This window comes from Pongo abelii, chromosome 6, assembly GCF_028885655.2.
Source record: "Pongo abelii isolate AG06213 chromosome 6, NHGRI_mPonAbe1-v2.0_pri, whole genome shotgun sequence".
In the NCBI taxonomy this organism is placed as follows: Eukaryota; Metazoa; Chordata; class Mammalia; order Primates; family Hominidae; genus Pongo; species Pongo abelii.
The window spans coordinates 149,837,912-149,856,656 of record NC_071991.2 but is presented as its reverse complement, the minus strand read 5'-3'; the positions used below and the strand labels follow the sequence as shown (position 1 = coordinate 149,856,656).

The window sequence follows — 18,745 nt, the reverse complement described above, 5'->3', positions numbered from 1 at the left end:
TTCTCTTGATGAATTGACCTCTGATCTCTGGTAACACTTTTTGACTCAAAGTCTATTTTATCTTATATAAGGATCCTCTGCTGTCTTTGGTTAACGTGTGTGGAATATCTTTTTCCATCTCTTCACTTTCGGCCTCAGTCCTTTAAAGCTAAAGAGAGTCTCTTGTAGGCAGCATATAGGTGGATCTTGTTTTTAAAAATCCACTTGGCTGGGTGCAGTGGCTCACGCTTGTATTCCCAGCACTTTGGGAGGCCGAGGTGGGTAGATCACCTGAGGTCAGGAGTTTGAAACCAGCCTGACCGACATGGTGAAACCTCATCTCTACTAAAAATACAAAAATTAGCCAGGTGTGGTGGCGGGTGCCTGTAATCCCAGTTACTCAGGAGGCTGAGGCAGGTGAATCGCTTGAACCCAGGAGGCGGAGGTTGCAGTGAGCTGAGATCACGCCATCGCAGTCCAGTCTGGGCGACAGAGTGAGACTCCATCTTAAACAAACAAAAATCCATTCAATCTGTGTCTTCTTATTGGAGAGCTTAATTCTTTTCATTTAAAATAATTATTGATAGGTAAGGAGTTACTACTGCCATTTTGTCAATTTTTCTGACTCTTGTAGTTTCTTTGTTCCAGTCTTCCTCTCTAGCTGTCTTCCTTTGTGATTTGATGATTTTTTGGTAGTGATGCACTTTTGATTTTCTGTTTTATGTATCCTGTAGGCAGCATATCATTGGATCTTGTTTTTAAAAATCCACTCGGCCAGGCACAGTGGCTCACATCTGTAATACCAGCACTTAGGGAGGCCAAGGCAGGTGGATCACCTGAGGTCAGGAGTTCGAGACCAGCATGGCCAATATGGTGAAATTCTCTCTCTACTAAAAATACAAAAATTAGCCAGGCGTGGTGGCGTGTGTCTGTAGTCCCAGCTATTCAGGTGGCTGAGGTGGGAGAATTGCTTGAACCTGGGAGGCGGAGGTTCCAGTGAGCTGAGATCATGCCTCTGCACTCCAGCCTGGGCAACAGAGTGAGACTCCATCTCAAAAAAAATAAAATGAAATGAAAAAATAAGAAAAAAATCACTCAGCCAATCAGTGTCTTCTGGAGTATTTAATTTATTTCCATTTAAAGTAATTATTGATAGGTAAGGAGATGCTACTGCCATTTTGTCAATTTTTCTGACTCTTGTAAGTTTGTTTGTTTCAGTCTTCCTCTCTTGCTGTCTTCCTTTGTGATTTGATGATTTTTTTGATAGTGATATGCTTTGGTTCTTTTCTGTTTTATGTATCTACTACGGCCTTTTCTTTATGGTTACCATAAAGCTTACATAAAACATCTTATAGTGTTAATAGTGTATTTTAAGCTGACAACCTCAACAGTATACCACAACTTTACATTTAATGTCTCCTTTCACATTTTGTATTATTGATTTCATAATGTGTATCTTTTATATATCATGTATCCATTACCAAATTGTTTATGTATAGTTAATATTTAATACTTTTGTCTCTTTACATTTATACTAGACTTAAATCTGATTTAGGTACCACCATTACAGTATTGGAGTATTCTGAATTTGAATATATTGTTATCTTTATAGTGAGTTTTATTCTTTAATATGTTTTTATGTTTTTAGAGTTCTTTTGTTTCAATTTGAAGAACTTTCTTTAGCATTTCTTGTAAGGCAGGTCTAATGGTGGTGACCTCCCACATTTTTTTCTGTAAGGGGTCACATAGTAAACATTTTAGGCTTTGCTGGCAATATGCTGTCTGTTGTAACTGCTGATATCTGCTATTGTAGCATGAAAGCAGATGTAGACTGTATGTAAACAAATATACATGGCTATGTTCCGATAAAATTATTACAAAGACCAAGTACAGGACTGGATTTGGCCTCTAGACCGTAGTTTGCTGACCAGTGATTTAGACTTCTAACATGGTAGATTACATTGATGGATTTTTTGAATATTGAACAAGTGTAGCATTCCTGGGATAAACCCCACATGGTGTGGTATATTACTCTTTTTATGTTCCTGAGTTTGATTTGCTAATATATTCTTGATGATTTTTGTGTTTATGTTCACTTTGGAAATTGGTCTTTAGTTTTGCTTCTTTGTACTGTCTTTGCCTGATTTTGGCTTTAGGATAATGCTGACCTCATTAAATGAGTGGAGAAATGTTGTTCCCTCCTCTGTTTTCTGGAAGGGATTCTGTAGAGTTGGTGTTACCTCATCTTAAAATGTTGGTTAGAAATTAGTTAGTGAAAGCATCTGGGCCTGGAGATTGTTATTTCAGAAAATTTCATACTATAAATTCAATTTCCTTAATAGTTACAGAGCTGTTCAGGTTACATATTTTATCTTGGGTGAGTTTTGGTAGTTTGTCATTTCCTATGAATTGGTCCATTTCATTTAAAGATATCAAACTTATATATGTGGAGTTGTTCATACTGCTCTTTTATTGTCTTTTTTTTTTTGGAGACGGAGTCTCGCTCTGTTGCCCAGGCTGGAGTACAGTCTTGCGATCTCGGCTCACTGCAAGCTCTGCCTCCAGGGTTCACGCCATTCTCCAGCCTCAGCCTCCTGAGTAGCTGGGACTACAGGTGCCCACTACCACACCCGGCTAATTTTTTGGTATTTTTAGTAGAGACGGGGTTTCACCGTGTTAGCCAGGATGGTCTTGATCTCCTGACCTCATGATCTGCCCACTGGGATTACAGGCATGAGCCATAGCACCCAACCTTATTGTCATTTTAATGTCTGTGGGGTCTATAGTGAAATCCCCTCTTTCATTCCTGTTTTAGTTCATTTTCTATTGCTATAACAAAATACCCGAGAGTTGGTAATTTATAAAGGAAAAAGATTTATTTGGTTTATGGTTCTGGAGGCTGAGAAATCTAAGATGGGTTGCCGCATGTGGTGAGGGCTTTGTGCTATGTCATAACATGGCAGAGAAGTGCGAGGGGAAGCACATGTTTGCAAAGTGAGGCCAAACATGAGAGGCATCCTCACTTTATAACAACCGACTCTTGTGGGTTCACTCCTCCAAGAGTGAGAACTCCTTTGAGAACGACATTAATCCCTCTTAACAACCTAATCACCCCTTAAAGGTACCACCTCTCAACACTGCTACATTGCAGACCAAGCTTCAACATGAGATTTGGTGAGGGCAAATGGTATTCAAACCATAGTATTTTTTTGTGTGTGTTTGTTTTGCTAGAAGCTTGTCAATTTTATTGATCTTTACAATCAGATTTTGATTTGACTTTTAAAAAAGTTGTGGTAGAATATACACAAAATATAATTTGCCATCTTAACTGTTTTTTTTTTTTTTGGAGACAGGGCCTCACTCTGTTGCCCAGGCTGGAGTGTGGTGGTATGATCTTGGTTCACTGCAGTCTCTGCTTCCCGGGTTCAAGTGAGTCTCCTGCCTCAGCCTCCCAAGTAACTGGGATTACAGGCACGTGCCATCATGCCCGGCCAACTTTTGTATTTTTAGTAGAGACAGGATTTCGCCATGTTGGCCAGGCTGGTCTCCAACTCCTGACCTCAAATGATCTGCCTGTCTTGGCCTTCCAAAGTGCTGGGATTACAGGTGTGAGCCACTGCTCCTGGCCCTTTTTTTTTTTTTTTTTTAAACCTTCCAGAGTCCTTTTATTTTGGAATATCCTGTAAACAATCAAACCACCAGAACATGATTGTACAACAGTAAAATGTTCTCCTGCATTAAACTGAAGATATCTGTTTAATAAAAAAAAGAAAAAGAAAATGTAGGAAAGGTACTTAGAGCTGTTACTTTCTAAGTACACAACACCCTAGACAATTCAAGGCATCTTAATCTCCATCAAGAACAACAACAAAAAAATAATTTTTGTCATGCTGTTAAATCCATCATTATGTATGAAACTGATGCATATTGGTCAAACGGATCCAACAAACACTGATATCCAAGCTGGCATATTGGCAACTAATACGTAACTGGTGGTCAATAGAGAGTTTAAAAGATCTTCCCTTTCTTCTTGTTCTTTTCCAAGGTTCTCGAAGAGTTCTGTTGTAAAATATGTTGTTGAGCTTCCCAGTTTGCTTTCTCATCCTCAAACTGACGACGTTTTTCCTCTGATTCTTTGTGCTGTGCTTCCAAATTCTTTTTCATTAGCTCATGGCGCCACTGGAGCTCAGCTTCAGAGTCCTTTAGTTTTTGAACTTTTAATTTGACCTTCATCTCAAACACCTGCTCCATCTCCAGCTCTCTCTTCTTCATTTTAGTTGCATACTCCCTTCTTTCTTCTTCCATTTGTGCCAGAGGGCTCTTAGTCAGCTGCCCTTTATTCTTGTTGTTATCAACTCCATTATAAGGCACAGCTGCCAGTTTTCTGCTTCTGTAGTTCTCATAGTGGACATTATTAGTAACATCTTTCAAGTCCTGCGTGTGTGTTTTTATCAGCATATTTCTTAGAATTGTAAAATCACAATGTTCACCATTTTCAACTTCAGCAGCACCCCAAGGATACTGCCTTCCTCTGACCCTTTTGCCATTAACTTCAATGATAGTATTACTACCTACCACAGCAAGAGGTAAACAGTCCTTTACCTTTTTAGCAAGTTTATTTTCTTCTTCATCATCTATTTCTGGAAATTCATATATTTTATGTTCTTGGATTTCTTTCATTATCTGTTTTTTAAATTGTTGGCATTCCTCTGGTGTAAGTGTGTCTGCTTTGGCAATAAGTCGGATGATAATCACTTTTTCATGAGAACGCTTCATAAACTCAATATCCAATGGTTTAAGTCCATGTCCTGAAGGAGCAATGAAGTATAGACAACACTGCACCCTGCTATCAGGCATCTGACGTCTGTTCACTCGTGATTCTGCATTTAGGTAGTCCTCAGATTTACTATCAATGTAATCGATAACAGGCTGCCAGCAATTACTATTATCCACTACATCTCCAAATCCTGGGGTGTCAACTATTGTGAGCAGCAACTGAACACCACCTTCTTTGATTAAAACTTTAGATTGTCCACCTGTATAGTCTTTTTAATTCTATGAGAAGGACCTGGATACTCTGGAGAATACAAAGCTGTGAGGAATAATGAGTTGATTAATGTCGACTTTCCCAATCCAGGTTCGCCTCTCTGGGTAAGGTGGCTCACACCTGTAATCCCAGAACTTTGGGAGGCCGAGGTGGGTAGATTGTTTGAGCTCAGGAGTTCCAGACCAACCTGCGAAATAAGGCGAGACCCTGTCTCACTTTGTATGCTGGTGCCAGCTGGGGGTGCCCCCGGTAGGTGCTCCCTGGGGTGTCTGCTTCAGGGCTTCTGCGAAGGTGCAGGGAAGGGCTCCTCCAGCTGGGAAACTTGGAATAGTTGGCAGCTGCTTTGAACGTCGGTTCCTTCTTCTCTGATGACCGTGCTGTCAACATCAAAACACACTGCATCTGCTGAGTAGAAAAGCTTCCTCAGCTCTGAGTGGGAGACCAATCTTGGAAGAATTTTCCTCGTTTCTCCAGTGCTAGATTTCTAGGAGACCACACTCTTCTCTTCCTGTTCCTTCCCTGGATAAAAATGCAGCACAGAGTTCTGACTACAGATTTCTTCAAGAAAGACCTGTGGATTCCGCAAGAGCAAGAGCCCAGGCTCAGGTGAGGCAAGTGTGCGGCCGGGGCTGCAGCTGGCCCTGGCCATTGAGGAGCTTCTGCGCGACCTTACGATCGTGCCCGCCAGGCGCCGGCCCGTTGGCTCGCAGCGCCGGCTCGCGCCGCGTCTGGCCCTTGCTGCTTCCGGCCCTGCAGGCCAGGAAGTTGTCAAGCTCCTCCATAGCTTATGGGCGGCGGCGGCCGGGCCGAAGCCTGCGGACACGGAAGGGTTGCAGCTCAGCGGCCGGTTACATCCCGCCGGCCGTCTGTGGCCACCCAACCCCTTAACTATTTTTAAGTGTACATTTTAGTGATGTGAGATACATTCACAATGTAGACACTATCCATTTTCATAGCTTTTTTTTTTATCTTGTTAAACTCATACTTTATAGCCATTAAACAATAACTCCCAGTTTCTCCCTTCTCTCAGCCTCTGGCAACCACCGTTCCACTTTCTGTCTCTGATTTTAACTACTCTTAGTACCTTATATAAGTGGAATCATCCACTATTTTTTTTTCTTTGTGACTGGTTTAATTCACTTAGGAGATTGTTGTCAAGGTTCATTTATGTTGTAGTATCGCATATGTCAGAAATTCTTCCTTTTTAAGGCTGCATAGTATTCCACCATAGACGTACCGCCAATGTGGTATGTCTGTACCACATTTTACTTAACTGTTAAATATGTTTTATTTATTGTGAATAATGCTGCTGTGAACATGGGTGTATAAATATCTCTTTGGAGACTCTGCTTCTGATTCTTTTTGGTGTATACCCAGAAGTGGAATTTGTGGATCATATGGTAATTCTATTTTTAACTTTTTGAGAAACTGCCATACTGTTTTCCAGGGTGCCTATCATCTTATGTTCCCTACACCTGTGCACTAGTGTTTCGGTTTCTCCACGTCCTTGCCAACATTTGTTATTCTGTTTTTTATTTTTCACAGTAGCCATCCTAATGGGTGTGAGGTGATATATCTTAGTTTTGATTTTTCATTTTTCTAATAGTCATCGTGAGCATCTTTTTATGTGCTTTTGGTCATTTGTATAACTTCTTTGGAAAATGTCTATGGAAGTTCTCTGCTCATTTTTGAGTTGGGTTGTTTTTGTCAAGTGTTCCTCCCACCTCATCCTCCGGAGTACCCAGGACTACAGGCACATGCCACTATGCCCCGATAATAGAATCTATTTTAGACCTAATTATATTCTGTCTACATGAAAGACAATTGAAATAAAATGACATAAAGAGAAAGATAAAACATGCAAACACTAATCAAAATTAAGCTGGAGTGGCTATGTTAATATCAGACAAAGCACACTTCAAAACAAAACACTAGGCCAGGAGGCTAATGCCTGTAATCCCAGCCCTATGGGAAACCAAGGTGGGAGGATCGCTTGAGAGCAGAAATTCAAGACCTTCCTGAGCAACATAGTGAGACTCCATCTCAAAAGAAGAAAAGAAAAAGGAGGAAGTTTTTAGTTAACTGTTTGTTTGTTTGTTTGAGACAGGGTCTCACTCTGCCACCCAGGCTGGAGTGCAGCGGTGCGATTTCTGTTCACTGCAACCTCCACCTCCCTAGTTGGAGCAATTCTCCTGCCTCAGCCTCCAGAGTAGCTGGGATTACAGGTGCCTGCTACCATTCCTGGCTGATTTTTGTATTTTTAGTAGTGACAGGGTTTCACCATCTTGGCCAGGCTGGTCTCGAACTCGACCTCAGGTGATCCGCCTGCCTTGGCTTCCCAAAGTGCTGGGATTACAGGCCACTGCACCCAGCCTACTGTTGTTTTTGAAGGATACTTTTTTTTGCTGCATGTTTTGTTCAGTGTTTATAGGGGTTTTTCCTTTAATTTTCTCCTTAATACTTTAAATATGTTTTTTACTGTCTTCTGGCTTACATAGTTTCAGACGAGAAGACTGCAGTCATTTTTACTTTATTCCCTCTTTAAGCAATGTGTATTTTCTTTTGCTACTTTTAATATTTTCTCTTTATTAATCTTTTTCAGCAATTTGACTATAAAGTACCTTACTGGTACGTGTGTGTGTGTGTCTGTCTGTCTGTCTGTTTCGGATTTTGTTGTGCTTGGATCTGTGGGTTTATAATCATACAGCTTTTAAAATTTACAGCTAATTATTTCACTAAACAATGTTTTTGTTCCTATCCCTTTAACCCCAACCTCACACATATTAGGTAGGTTGCTATTATTCCACAGGGCACTGTAGCTGTGTTGTCATTTTTCATACTGTTCTTTATTTTGAATAGATTTTTTTTTTGTTATGTCTTTAGGGATAGTGATCTTTTGTCATTTCTAATCACATGTTAACTTTTCAATGTGAAATTTGCATTTTTTTCTTTTCTTTTTTTTTTTTTTTTTGGGAGACGGAGTCTTGCTGTGTCACCCAGGCTGGAGTGCAGTGGCGTGATCTCGGCTCACTGCAGTCTCTGCCTCCTGGGTTCACACCATTCTCCTGCCTCAGCCTCCCAAATAGCTAGGACTACAGGTGCCCGCCACCACGCGCCCGGCTAATTTTTTGTATTTTTAGTAGAGACGGGGTTTCACCGTGTTAGCCAGGATGGTCTCGATCTCCTGACCTAGTGATCCGCCCGCCTCGGCCTCCCAAAGTGCTGGGATTAGAGGCGTGAGCCACCACACCCGGCCTGAAATTTGCATTTGATGTTGTCTTTTGATGTTACCTTTGAGTTCCATGTTATTTTTAATATCTTCTGTTTCTCTCATATTCATGTTTTCTTTACATTCTTGTGCATATGAGGCATACTTATAATAGCTGGATTATTGGATTATGTCCTGTAGTTAAGTTGTGAATCATTATTGTTTGGTTGAGACTTATTTATTTTTTCATACAGAGTCACTCTCAGGATAAGTTGAGACTTATTTGTCAGCTCTTTTAGGGATGGTCTAGAGTAGCATTTGTTCTGTGGCTCATTTAGTCCTGCTCCTAAAGGTGTGTCTCACTCTGGTCTCTACTGAATGTGTTACATAGTCATTGAGGTCTTGCCACTCTGGCTAGAGACAATATAGTTGACTAGAGACAACACAGTTGATTCGCAGCTTTCTGTGAGCTCTGGGAATTGTTCTTCTGTAATTGCTCTCTCCCTGGAAGTTGTTCTTGTTCAGTCTTCTGGGATTTCACATCACACATGTGCAGATTGGTATTCAGTTGGAACTCAAGGGTATCCCTGTGCAGATTTCTGGAGCTCTTGCTCTGAATACCTCTCTTCTCTTGGGTACTCTGTCCCACAAATTCTAGTCTTCTTGAGCCACCTGAACCTATGATTTCTGTCTTCTCATTTCACTTCTCATTTTGGTTTCCTCTCTCTGTGTGGTAGTTTCTAAATTAACGCCAGGTAGAAAGCCTGTGCCATGGCAGGGGTCGCCATGTTTCTTTCCCTTTATTCCCTTTGCTGTACCTGTTGCCCAGTGTCTGATAATAAGGTTGTTTCTTATATTTGTCTGGTTTCCTAGTTGTTTGGGCTGGAGGGTAATTTTGACCTTACTCCCATGTGGCTTTATGTAGAAGTCTCCTGTGTTACTTTAGGAACTCAAGTTGGTTTCAGATTCTGAGATTAATATGGAACATAAAGTTTTGGTAGAAAATTTTCTCAAATAAAGTTAGTTGTATTCTTTTACTTCAAATTTCTTGGTAATAAAGTGAAGTGAAGAACACTGAAATGAAAGGGTTAAGAGACAAGAAAAAGAGGGGAATGAAGAAAACCCAAAGAAGGATTAAAATAAATAATCTTCATGTTGTCATTTGTAATTAGACTTCAAACTTTAATTAAAAACTGAAACTGGAAATATCTGACTCAATATGGAAATATAAAACATGTATCTATTTTGCTGTTTAAATATGAAAGTTGGCAACTGATAGGGTTTTGAAGAGTATGACCATTATCTTTGCGTTCAGAATATGGTGTTTGATTAGTCAGAAAAGTCACATGGCAGAAGCCAATGAGCAGCAATAAGAAGGACACCAATGAAATAAAAGAAATTTGAAAATGACATGATGTCAATAAGTTGGTCCACCTCCCAGAAGGAAAGGAATTCTGATGAATTGATCAACGTAAAAAGCATGTCTTCCTAGTGCCAAAACCAAGAATAGAAATCAGAAGAAAAATTTGAAAAGCAAAAATTAAAATCAAAATTATTTTTTAAGGAGTAAGTAGGGCAATGCAGATAACTGATATGTTGATAGAGATTATAAACTAGACAGAATGAGCTTGAAATAAAGCCAGTTGTGCCAAAACAAACAACAGCATAGACAGTGATGGTCAAGATAGTGGAGAAAAAACTCAAAGTAGAGCAAAACATGGGTCTGAGAGATTAAGTTAAAAAGTCAGCTAAACCATACGATTTCCAATTTCTTTAAAAATGGATGTTTATGATTATGAAAAATCACAAAGGAAAGATGAAAAGTAAACTCTGCCTCCATAATAGCATGTGAATTATTTTCTCATTCTCTATTTTCGTTGAAGCAGCCATGTTAGGATTGTTTCGAGGATTTCTAGTCTCCCAGTCCTTAGTTCTTGTATTGGTCTACAGGTTTCTAAACAAAAAGTGATCCTATTAAAAAAAAATTCTTAGACCTCATGCCTTCTTACCCCCTACCGCTGACTCTGCCCCAGCCACCGTATATCCTTCTTGTCCCTCTAACCCCCTTCACTTGCTCTCATCTCAAGAATTTTGCATTTGCTGTTCCTTCTACTGCAATGCTTTTCTCCCAGATATCTGTGTGGTTTGCTTCATCTTCAGTTCTGTGCTGAAGTGGCTCCTTACAAAATTTTATTTTAAAACATTTATTTTATAAATCTGTTATTTAAAATAGCTAGTCCCTTTTTCTTTGCTTTCTTTTGTTGGATGTTATATGTGTAATACTTGTTTACTGTTGTCTGTTCTCACTAGAATGTAGTTTTGTGAAGGGAGGGATTTTGTTTTATTTATTTCTGTATCCACTGTGTTTGAACAGAGTCAGACACAAAGGAAGATTGATGGAGTAATCTAGTAATGCTTGCTCAATGTGTTGTCCAAATACTCGTTTAAAATGCTTCAAACTATAATGTTTCATCTATCAGTTTCTGAGAGTGGGATGTTAATATCTCTCTAATGATTAGTTACCAATTTCTCTTTGTTCTGTAAATGTTTGCTTTATATAATCTGAAGTTCTCTTATGTTATCCAAGTAAATTAATTTTATCATTATGACAGTTTAAGCCATTTATGTTTACTGTGAAAATTCATATTTATATTTACCTTTTTGTTATTTTCTATGTACCATTTGTTTTCATTCCTTTTCTGCCTGCTGTTGGATTGATCAAATTTTCTCATCCCTTCTTTCCACTTTATTTTAATGTTTTCCGTCAAATTTAAAAACAACTACTTAATAAATTCTTTTTTTTGAGACGGAGTTTCTCTCTTGTTGCTCAGGCTGGAGTGCAATGGTGCGATCTCAGCTCACCGCAGCCTCTGCCTCCCGGGTTCACACCATTCTCCTGCCTCAGCCTCCCGAGTAGCTGGGACTACAGGCGCCCGCTACCATGCCCGGCTAATTTTTTTGTATATTTTTAGTAGAGATGGGGTTTCACCTTGTTAGCCAGGATGGTCTCAATCTCCTGACCTCATGATCCACCCACCTCAGCCTCCCAAAGTGCTGGGATTACAGGCATGAGTCACCGTGCCCGGCCTAAAAACAACTACTTAATAAATTCTAAAGATGTTCTTTCTTTTTGTCCATGAACAATAAGAACCACCTTAGAGTGTTTTCTCCCTAATCACCCTTTTTCATCTTTCAGGTTTTGTAGTCTTTTTATTTAGTTCTGCCTTCTTTCCCCTTTCCCCCTGTGAAGTTTGAAGTGATGCTATTTTGACTGCTTGACTTGTTATGTAACATTAACAAATTTCTAATATTGAATCATCCTGGCATTCTGATTATGTTCAATAGGATTGTTCTCAGTTTTTATTTTCATTCATAGTTTTTGACAATGTTTGTTGGAATTCTGAGTCAGGTACTTCCTTTTTTTTTTTATTTTTGGTTAAGACCGACTTTTTGATAGTTTTTAGTAGTTTTAATTATAAAACCATTTAGGCTTTGATTACTTAAATTTTTTTTTTTTTTGTTTTGAGATAGAATTTCGCCCTTGTTGCCCAGGCTGGAGTGCAGTGGTGCAATCTCGGCTCACCGCAACTTCTGCCTCCCCAGGTTCAAGCAATTCTCCTGCCTTAGCCTCTCGAGTAGCTGGGATTACAGGCATGTGCCACCATGCCCAGCTAATTTTTCTTTTTGTTTTTGTATTTTTTTTTTAGTAGTGATGGGGTTTCTCCATGTTGGTCAGGCTGGTCTCGAACTGTGCCTACCTCAGGTGATCTGCCTGCCTCGGCCTCACAAGGTGCTGGGATTACAGGTGTGGGCCACTACGCCCGGCTGGTCACTTTAATTTTTAATATATTTTTATGTTATAGCTCCTTCATGGTTTAGGTTGGTTAACTTTTTTTTTGAGACAGAGTTTCACTCTTGTTGCCCAGGCTGGAGTGCAATGGTGTGATCTTGGCTCACTGCAACTTCTGCCCACCGGGTTCAAGCGATTCTCCTGCCTCAGCCTCCCGAGTAGCTGGAATTACAGATGTGCGTCAACACGTCCAGCTAATTTTTGTATTCTTAGTAGAGATGAGGTTTTGCCACGTAGGCCAGGCTGGTCTTGAACTCCTGACCTCAGGTGATCCACCCACCTCGGCCTCCCAAAGTACTAGGATTACAGGCGTGAGTCACTGCGCCTGGCCTAGGTTGGTTAACTTTTTTATGAGAACAAGACTTAAATGGATTTCTTATTGTTTAAAACATAGTTCTTTGTTTTATTCCTTTTTCATATTATTCTATTTCGTATTGTTCCCTCCCCCACCTCCCCTTTTTTTTTTGTTTGTGTGTTTGAGACAGAGTTTGACTCTGTCGCCCAGGCTGGAGTGCAGTGGCGTGATATCAGCTCACTGCAACCTCCACCTGTCAGGTTCAAGCAATTCTCGTGCCTCAGCCTCCCAAGTAGCTGGGATTACAGGCACACGCCACAACGCCTGGCTCATTTTTGTATTTTTAGTAGAGACAGAGTTTCACCATGTTGGCCAGGCTGTTCGTGAGCTCCTGACCTCAGGTGATACATCTGCCTCAGCCTCCCAAAGTGCTGGGATTACAGATGTGAGCCACCACAGCTGGCTGTTTTTCACTTTTTAAATGTTTTATGTTTTTCAATTAAATACTGAGTTGATTTGTATTTTTTCTTTCTGTTTCCTCCCTCCCTCCCTCCCTTTGTTGTTTTTTTTCTTTAGCTGGAATTACTGGCATACCACCATGTTTGCCTAATTTTTGCATTTTTTTTTTGGTAGAGATGGGGTTTCGCCATGATGGTCAGATTGGTCTTGAACTCTTGCACTTAAATGATCCATCTAACTCGACCCTCCAAAGTGCTGGGATTACAGGTGTGAGTCACCTTACCCAGCCTTTTTCTTTTAAAGAGTTTAAAATACTGTGAAATAATTTAAAACACTGAAATTATCTGAGTACTGCTTTGTCAGTTTCCAAGTTTTTATATGTCATATCTTGTTGCTCTTATGTGTTATTAATTTTTCTTTTACTCATTTCTATACCGTATTTAGGACAGTTCAAAGAATTTAAAGGCATTAGTTTTGTTTTTTTTTTTCCCAATTGCTTTGTTTCAGCAATTTCACCTTACTTGTGACTCTTACCTTTATTTTACTTTCCTGAAGTGTTTATAAATTAAATTTTATTATGCTTGTAAGGTGGACATGATTATAATCGTGCTTAATTTTTAAAATTTTGTTTTTTAGTCATCTGCATCACAGTCACCAAAAGTACCTTTTACAAAGCTTTTAAAAATACATATATCTGGTCATTTCGCATCAACTTTATTAAATATAGAAGTTAAACCTGGTATGTGAACTTTGTAAAGAACCCATTATGTAGTTAAAAGCCACTACGGTAGACAGAGGGAGACATCAGAAGGTTACCTAAAAGAGGGGCAAAACCAGAGTGAGGAATATTTAAGTGAATTATGAGGACACAATTATATTCATGTGGGTCTGTCCTCACATTTAGAGTATAAGGAAGTGCTGGATTTAAGGGAGAAAATGACTGTAAACTCTGATCTTTTCTACTTGATATGGTAAAATGCTGGAAAAATGCCCAAATTATTTATTTTGTATACCTTCAAATTGTGCTTTATGTTGAATATAAGTCTAAGCCTTAAAATTTAACATTTAACTCTATGTACTTTTTTTTTTTTTTTTTCTGTAGACCTCGAAGTAGGGGGAAAACTGCAGTGGAAGATGAGGACAGCATGGATGGGCTGGAGACAACAGAAACAGAAACGATTGTGGAAACAGGTATCAGAACTCAAGAATTTATAAGAATGTATATGATAATTTGCATATGTCTATACACTGCATGTAGCATTTGTATAACAATATTCTGTATTAAGCATTTGTTTTTATACTGAATTCTAAGTTTCCCATCTGCCTAAATAGTTTTGATAACTAATGACAAAGTGAAAAAACTGAGCCCTCTATCTCTCTTTTTTTCCCTAAGCCCTGGTTAGTATAATTATTTTATATCTGAAGATAAATGTTTTATCAAGGAAATAAAGACTGGGAGAAACAGTAATCCAGGCTGTTAGTATAATCGCTCATAGTATATTCTGGCCTATGAACCATCTAGTGTTTGTTTAAAGCTTATTTTGTTAATATGTGTTTTGAAAAAAGTAGTATGTTTCATTATGGAATTAATATTGTGAAAGGCTAGGCCAAACTAGACCAAATAGTTTCTGGTCTGTTGGACGTTTAGGTGCCCTTAAATAAGCTGTTGTATGTTGTGCATCTGTAAAAGGTAGCTAGAGTTGGTTGCCCAAAGCAGTTTCCAAAATTTTCAGGTCAGTGGTAAGTTATCAAAGGGACTAGGATTCATATTGTATTTAGAGGATACCTGTAGGAGATAGTCTCTCATTGGTAAAGTTTTCAATAGTTATTGGATAGAGTTTAGACACAGTGATAGGCTTTGTCTCTGAAGTTGAATATCATCTTGATGCTTACAGAATATCATACAGTTAAGAGATGAGAAAAATTAAAAATTGTTATAGATTTTAAAATACATTTTTCCAGAAATCCTTATGGTTGTCAGATGTGTTGCTATTTATTATATAGGTATAATTCTTGGAAAGCCTTCAAATAGTCTATAGTTTCTTTCCAATAAGGTCTAGTTAGAGTAACAAAATGATGCTTGGAAGTTCAGAATACTAAATTTCACCCTTTTGTGCACATTCATTAATTACTATATTACTTTAAACTGTTAATTCCTTTTCATATGATTTTTTTTTTCTGTACTATATATTGTTACTTTTACTAGTGAAAAGTCTTTTTGAAGCTTTAGTGGTTTTTTTTGTTTTTTGTTTTTTGTTTTAAGACAAGAGTCTTGCTCTGTTGCTGGGGCTGGAGTGCAGTGGCGTGATCTCAGCTCACTGCAAGCTCCACCTCCTGGATTCACAGGTTCATGCCATTCTCCTGCCTCAGCCTCCCGAATAGCTGAGACTACAGGCGCCCGCCACCACACCCAGCTAATTTTTTGTATCTTTAGTGGAGATGGGGTTTCACCGTGTTAGCAAGGATGGTCTCGATCTCCTGACCTCATGATCCGCCCACCTCAGCCTCCCAAAGTGCTAGGATTACAGGCGTGAGCCACTGCGCCTGGCCTATTGTTATTTTTGAGACACAGTCTTGCTCTCTCTCCCAGGCTGGACTACAGTGGTGTGATTTCGGCTCACTGCAACCTCCACCCCCCAGGTTCATGCAGTTCTCCCTGCCTCAGCTTCCCAAGTAGCTGGGATTATAGACATGCGCCACCATGCCTGGGTAACTTTTGTATTTTTAGTAGAGACAGGGTTTTGCTGTGTTGGCCAGGCTGGTCTCGAACTCCTGACCTCAGGTGATCCACCCGCCTCCCAAAGTGCTGGGATTACAGGTGTGAGCCACCGTGTCTGGCTCCGATTATTGTTATTGCTATTATTATTATTCTTTTTGAGATGGAGTCTCACTCTTGTCTCCCAGGCTGGAGTGCAGTGGCGCGATCTCGGCTCATTGCAACCTCTGTCTCCCGGGTTCCAGCGATTCTCCTGCCTCAGTCTTCCTCCTGGTCTGGGACTATAGGGGGATGCCACCACGCCTGGCTAATTTTTGTATTTTTTAGTAGAGACGGGGTTTCACCATATTGGCCAGGCTGGTCTTGAACTCCTGACCTCGTGATCCACCTGCCTTGGCCTCCCAAAGTTCTGAGATTACAGGCGTGAGCCACCGCTCCCTGCCTGATTATTATTATTTTTTTAATTTTGTTTTTTTGAGACAGAGTTTCACCTTTTGTTCCAGGCTGGAGTGCAGTGGCGTGATCTTGGCTCACGGCAACCTCCGCCTCCCAGGTTCAAGTGATTCTCCTGTCTCAGCCTTCCGAGTAGCTGGGATTACAGCCACCCGCCACCATGCCTGGCTAATTTTTGTATTTTTAGTAGACACAGGGTTCTCCCAATGTTGGCCAGGCTGGCCTCGAACTCCTGACCTCACGTAATCCGCCCACCTTGGCCTCCCAAAATGCTAGGATTACAGGCGTGAGCCACCACGCCCGGCCCTTTGATTATTGAAGATGATTATTTCACCACCTTTTCTTTTCTCCTGAAACTTCCAACACCCCTTCTCATTTTTGATTCTTTAGTGATGATCTTGCTTATTTCAGTGAAAAAACAAAAAATATAGAACAATTAGAAAAGAAGTTCCATATTCATCTACCATCAAATCTATTTTCTTGCTTGCATCCCTACCTGTATATTGTAGTTTCTGTCCTGGTAAAATGGGATAAAGACTGTCTGCGGATAAGGCCAGCTCCTCTGCTTGTGTCTTACATTGTGTCCCCTCTCATGTATTATGGACTTTGGTTCTGCAGTTGTCCTTGCTTTTCTGCATCAATAACTTTTCCATCTCTGTGATTTCATTAGCATAAGGGGGGTGCTGCAGAATCACCACCTTTCAACGCAAATAGCCTCTCTTGATCCGACATCCCCTTTTAGGTATTATACAGCTTCTTTGCTCCATCATAGCAAAAATCCTTGAGTTATTTATACTTATGATTACTACTTATTTTTCACCATTTTCTCATGAACCCACTCTAATCAAGCTTTCTTCCTCCCATTCTACTAAAATTATTCTTGTCAATGTAATGATCTCATATTGCCCAAACCAGCTTTTAGTCTTCATCCTCCTTAACCTTTCAGGATCATTTCACACAGCTAACCACTCTCAGGAGTGAAACTTTTTTTTAAAACTTGACTTTCAGGTCACTGCATTGTCTTGGTTTTTTTGTTTTGTTTTGTTTGTTTGTTTTTTGTTTTTTCCTACTCCACTGATTTTTCCTCATTCTCTTCGCTCATCTTCTTATATATTAGGTGGTCTTATTCAGTTTAATGGCTTATTATCTATTTTTGTGCTATTATTATGTTATCTAAATGCTAATGACTCTAAAATTATGTCACCAGCTCTTTCTTGCTTTGAACACAACCTGTATCTTTCTTTCAGCTTGTTTCTTAACATCTCTTCTTAGATGTCTGAAGAGGATCTCATATTTAATGTGTCCTCTCTGGAAATTTTTGTTGTTATCCTGAAACCCTCTCTTCCAGTGTTACCACCTCTGGTATATTGCCACTGTATATTGTTCAGGCTTAAAAAGATGGAGTCTTTCTTGATTTCACATTTTCACATTTTACATTTTATACATTCACACTTTAGACATTCACATTTCACATTTTCACATTTTAGACATCCAGCCCACTGGAGGGCTTTACCTACCCAGTATATCCTGGATTCAATTACTTTGACCCCTCCACTGCTGTTATTCCAGAACTTCACACTACCATTCCACTGGACTGCTGCAATAGCTTCCTAACTGGTCTTGTTCCTTTCCTTTTTATTCCATCCTACTCTTGTCCCACAAATAGTAGCCAGAGTGATCCTTCCAAATTCAAAGTGAGAGCCTTTTACTTCCCTCTGTCAACCATCCAAAGACTCCAGTGATATTTAGAATAAAATTCAAAGTTCATGCAGTACCATTGTTTTCAGGCTCCACTGATCTGACTTTGGCTACCTGTATAACTGTATCTTATGTTCCCTTGTTCACTGGGCTCCATCCTTACTGGCCTCCTGGCTTTTCCTGGAGCCCACCAAACATACTCCTTTCTCAGGCATTTGCACTTTTTGTCTTCTTTGCTTGGAAAAATTTTTTCTCAGATATTCATACAGCTTATTCCCTTACTTCAGTCAAGTCTCTACTCAGTTACAGTTTTCCCAGAGACCTTTCCTGACAAACTTGTCTAAAAAGTAACACTTGTCACTTTGTCTTCTCCTGCTTTATTTTTCTCCTAGTACTTAACAGATAGGACATTTAATTCCATATTGGCTTATTGTATGCTTTCCACACTAGAATGTAAGCTTTATGAAGTCAGGGGATTTGTCTTGTTAACTCATTTATCCCCAGTGCCAAGAATACTTCTAGGGATATAGGAGGAATTGAATTCACTAAGTGAAGCAGTATTGTGTTCTTGAATTTTCTTTGTGTTTTCTAAGCTACCTACTATTCTTGGAACATTACAACATTACAACAAAACTAAGTTTCTGGCATTTTTTTTTTTCCTTACTTGAGAGTAGTAAGCCCCACAAGTGGACTCTCTTCTCATGCTGTCTCCTATGAGAGGTCAAGGCAAATACAGTTTAGAGAAATGTTTTAATAGGAGCAGAAAACTTTTTTTTTTTAACCTGGCTTTACTAAAGTTAATAAAGCCAAGTGTATTAGTCTTTGTTTTGTCTTTGTCCTTGGAAAGGCCATTGTCCAGTTCTTTTAGGGAACATAGTGAACATAGGGCAAGGAGAACAGTGAAAGAAAGAATAACGGTTATAATTACTAACCTGCAAATAAACCCAGACAGAGTTCGTTCCATAAATTTCTAGTTCATTTAAAAGCACATTCAAGTTTGCTGCAAGGTTTTAACATATGTATGTCTCAAGACCCCAGGG

The 18,745-nt window shown here is 39.5% G+C and overlaps 1 protein-coding gene across 24 annotated transcripts in view; it reads left to right on the top strand.

Annotated features, from left to right (window-relative positions):
- The window catches only part of KMT2C (lysine methyltransferase 2C), a 303,762-nt gene that overhangs the window by 66,383 nt on the left and 218,634 nt on the right, over positions 1-18,745 (top strand). For all 24 annotated transcript variants that reach the window (XM_063726211.1, XM_063726208.1, XM_063726207.1 and 21 more), the window contains one exon: positions 13,941-14,029. In XM_063726211.1, the coding sequence (XP_063582281.1) occupies positions 13,941-14,029 (89 nt within the window). The remainder of the gene's footprint in view (positions 1-13,940; positions 14,030-18,745) is intronic.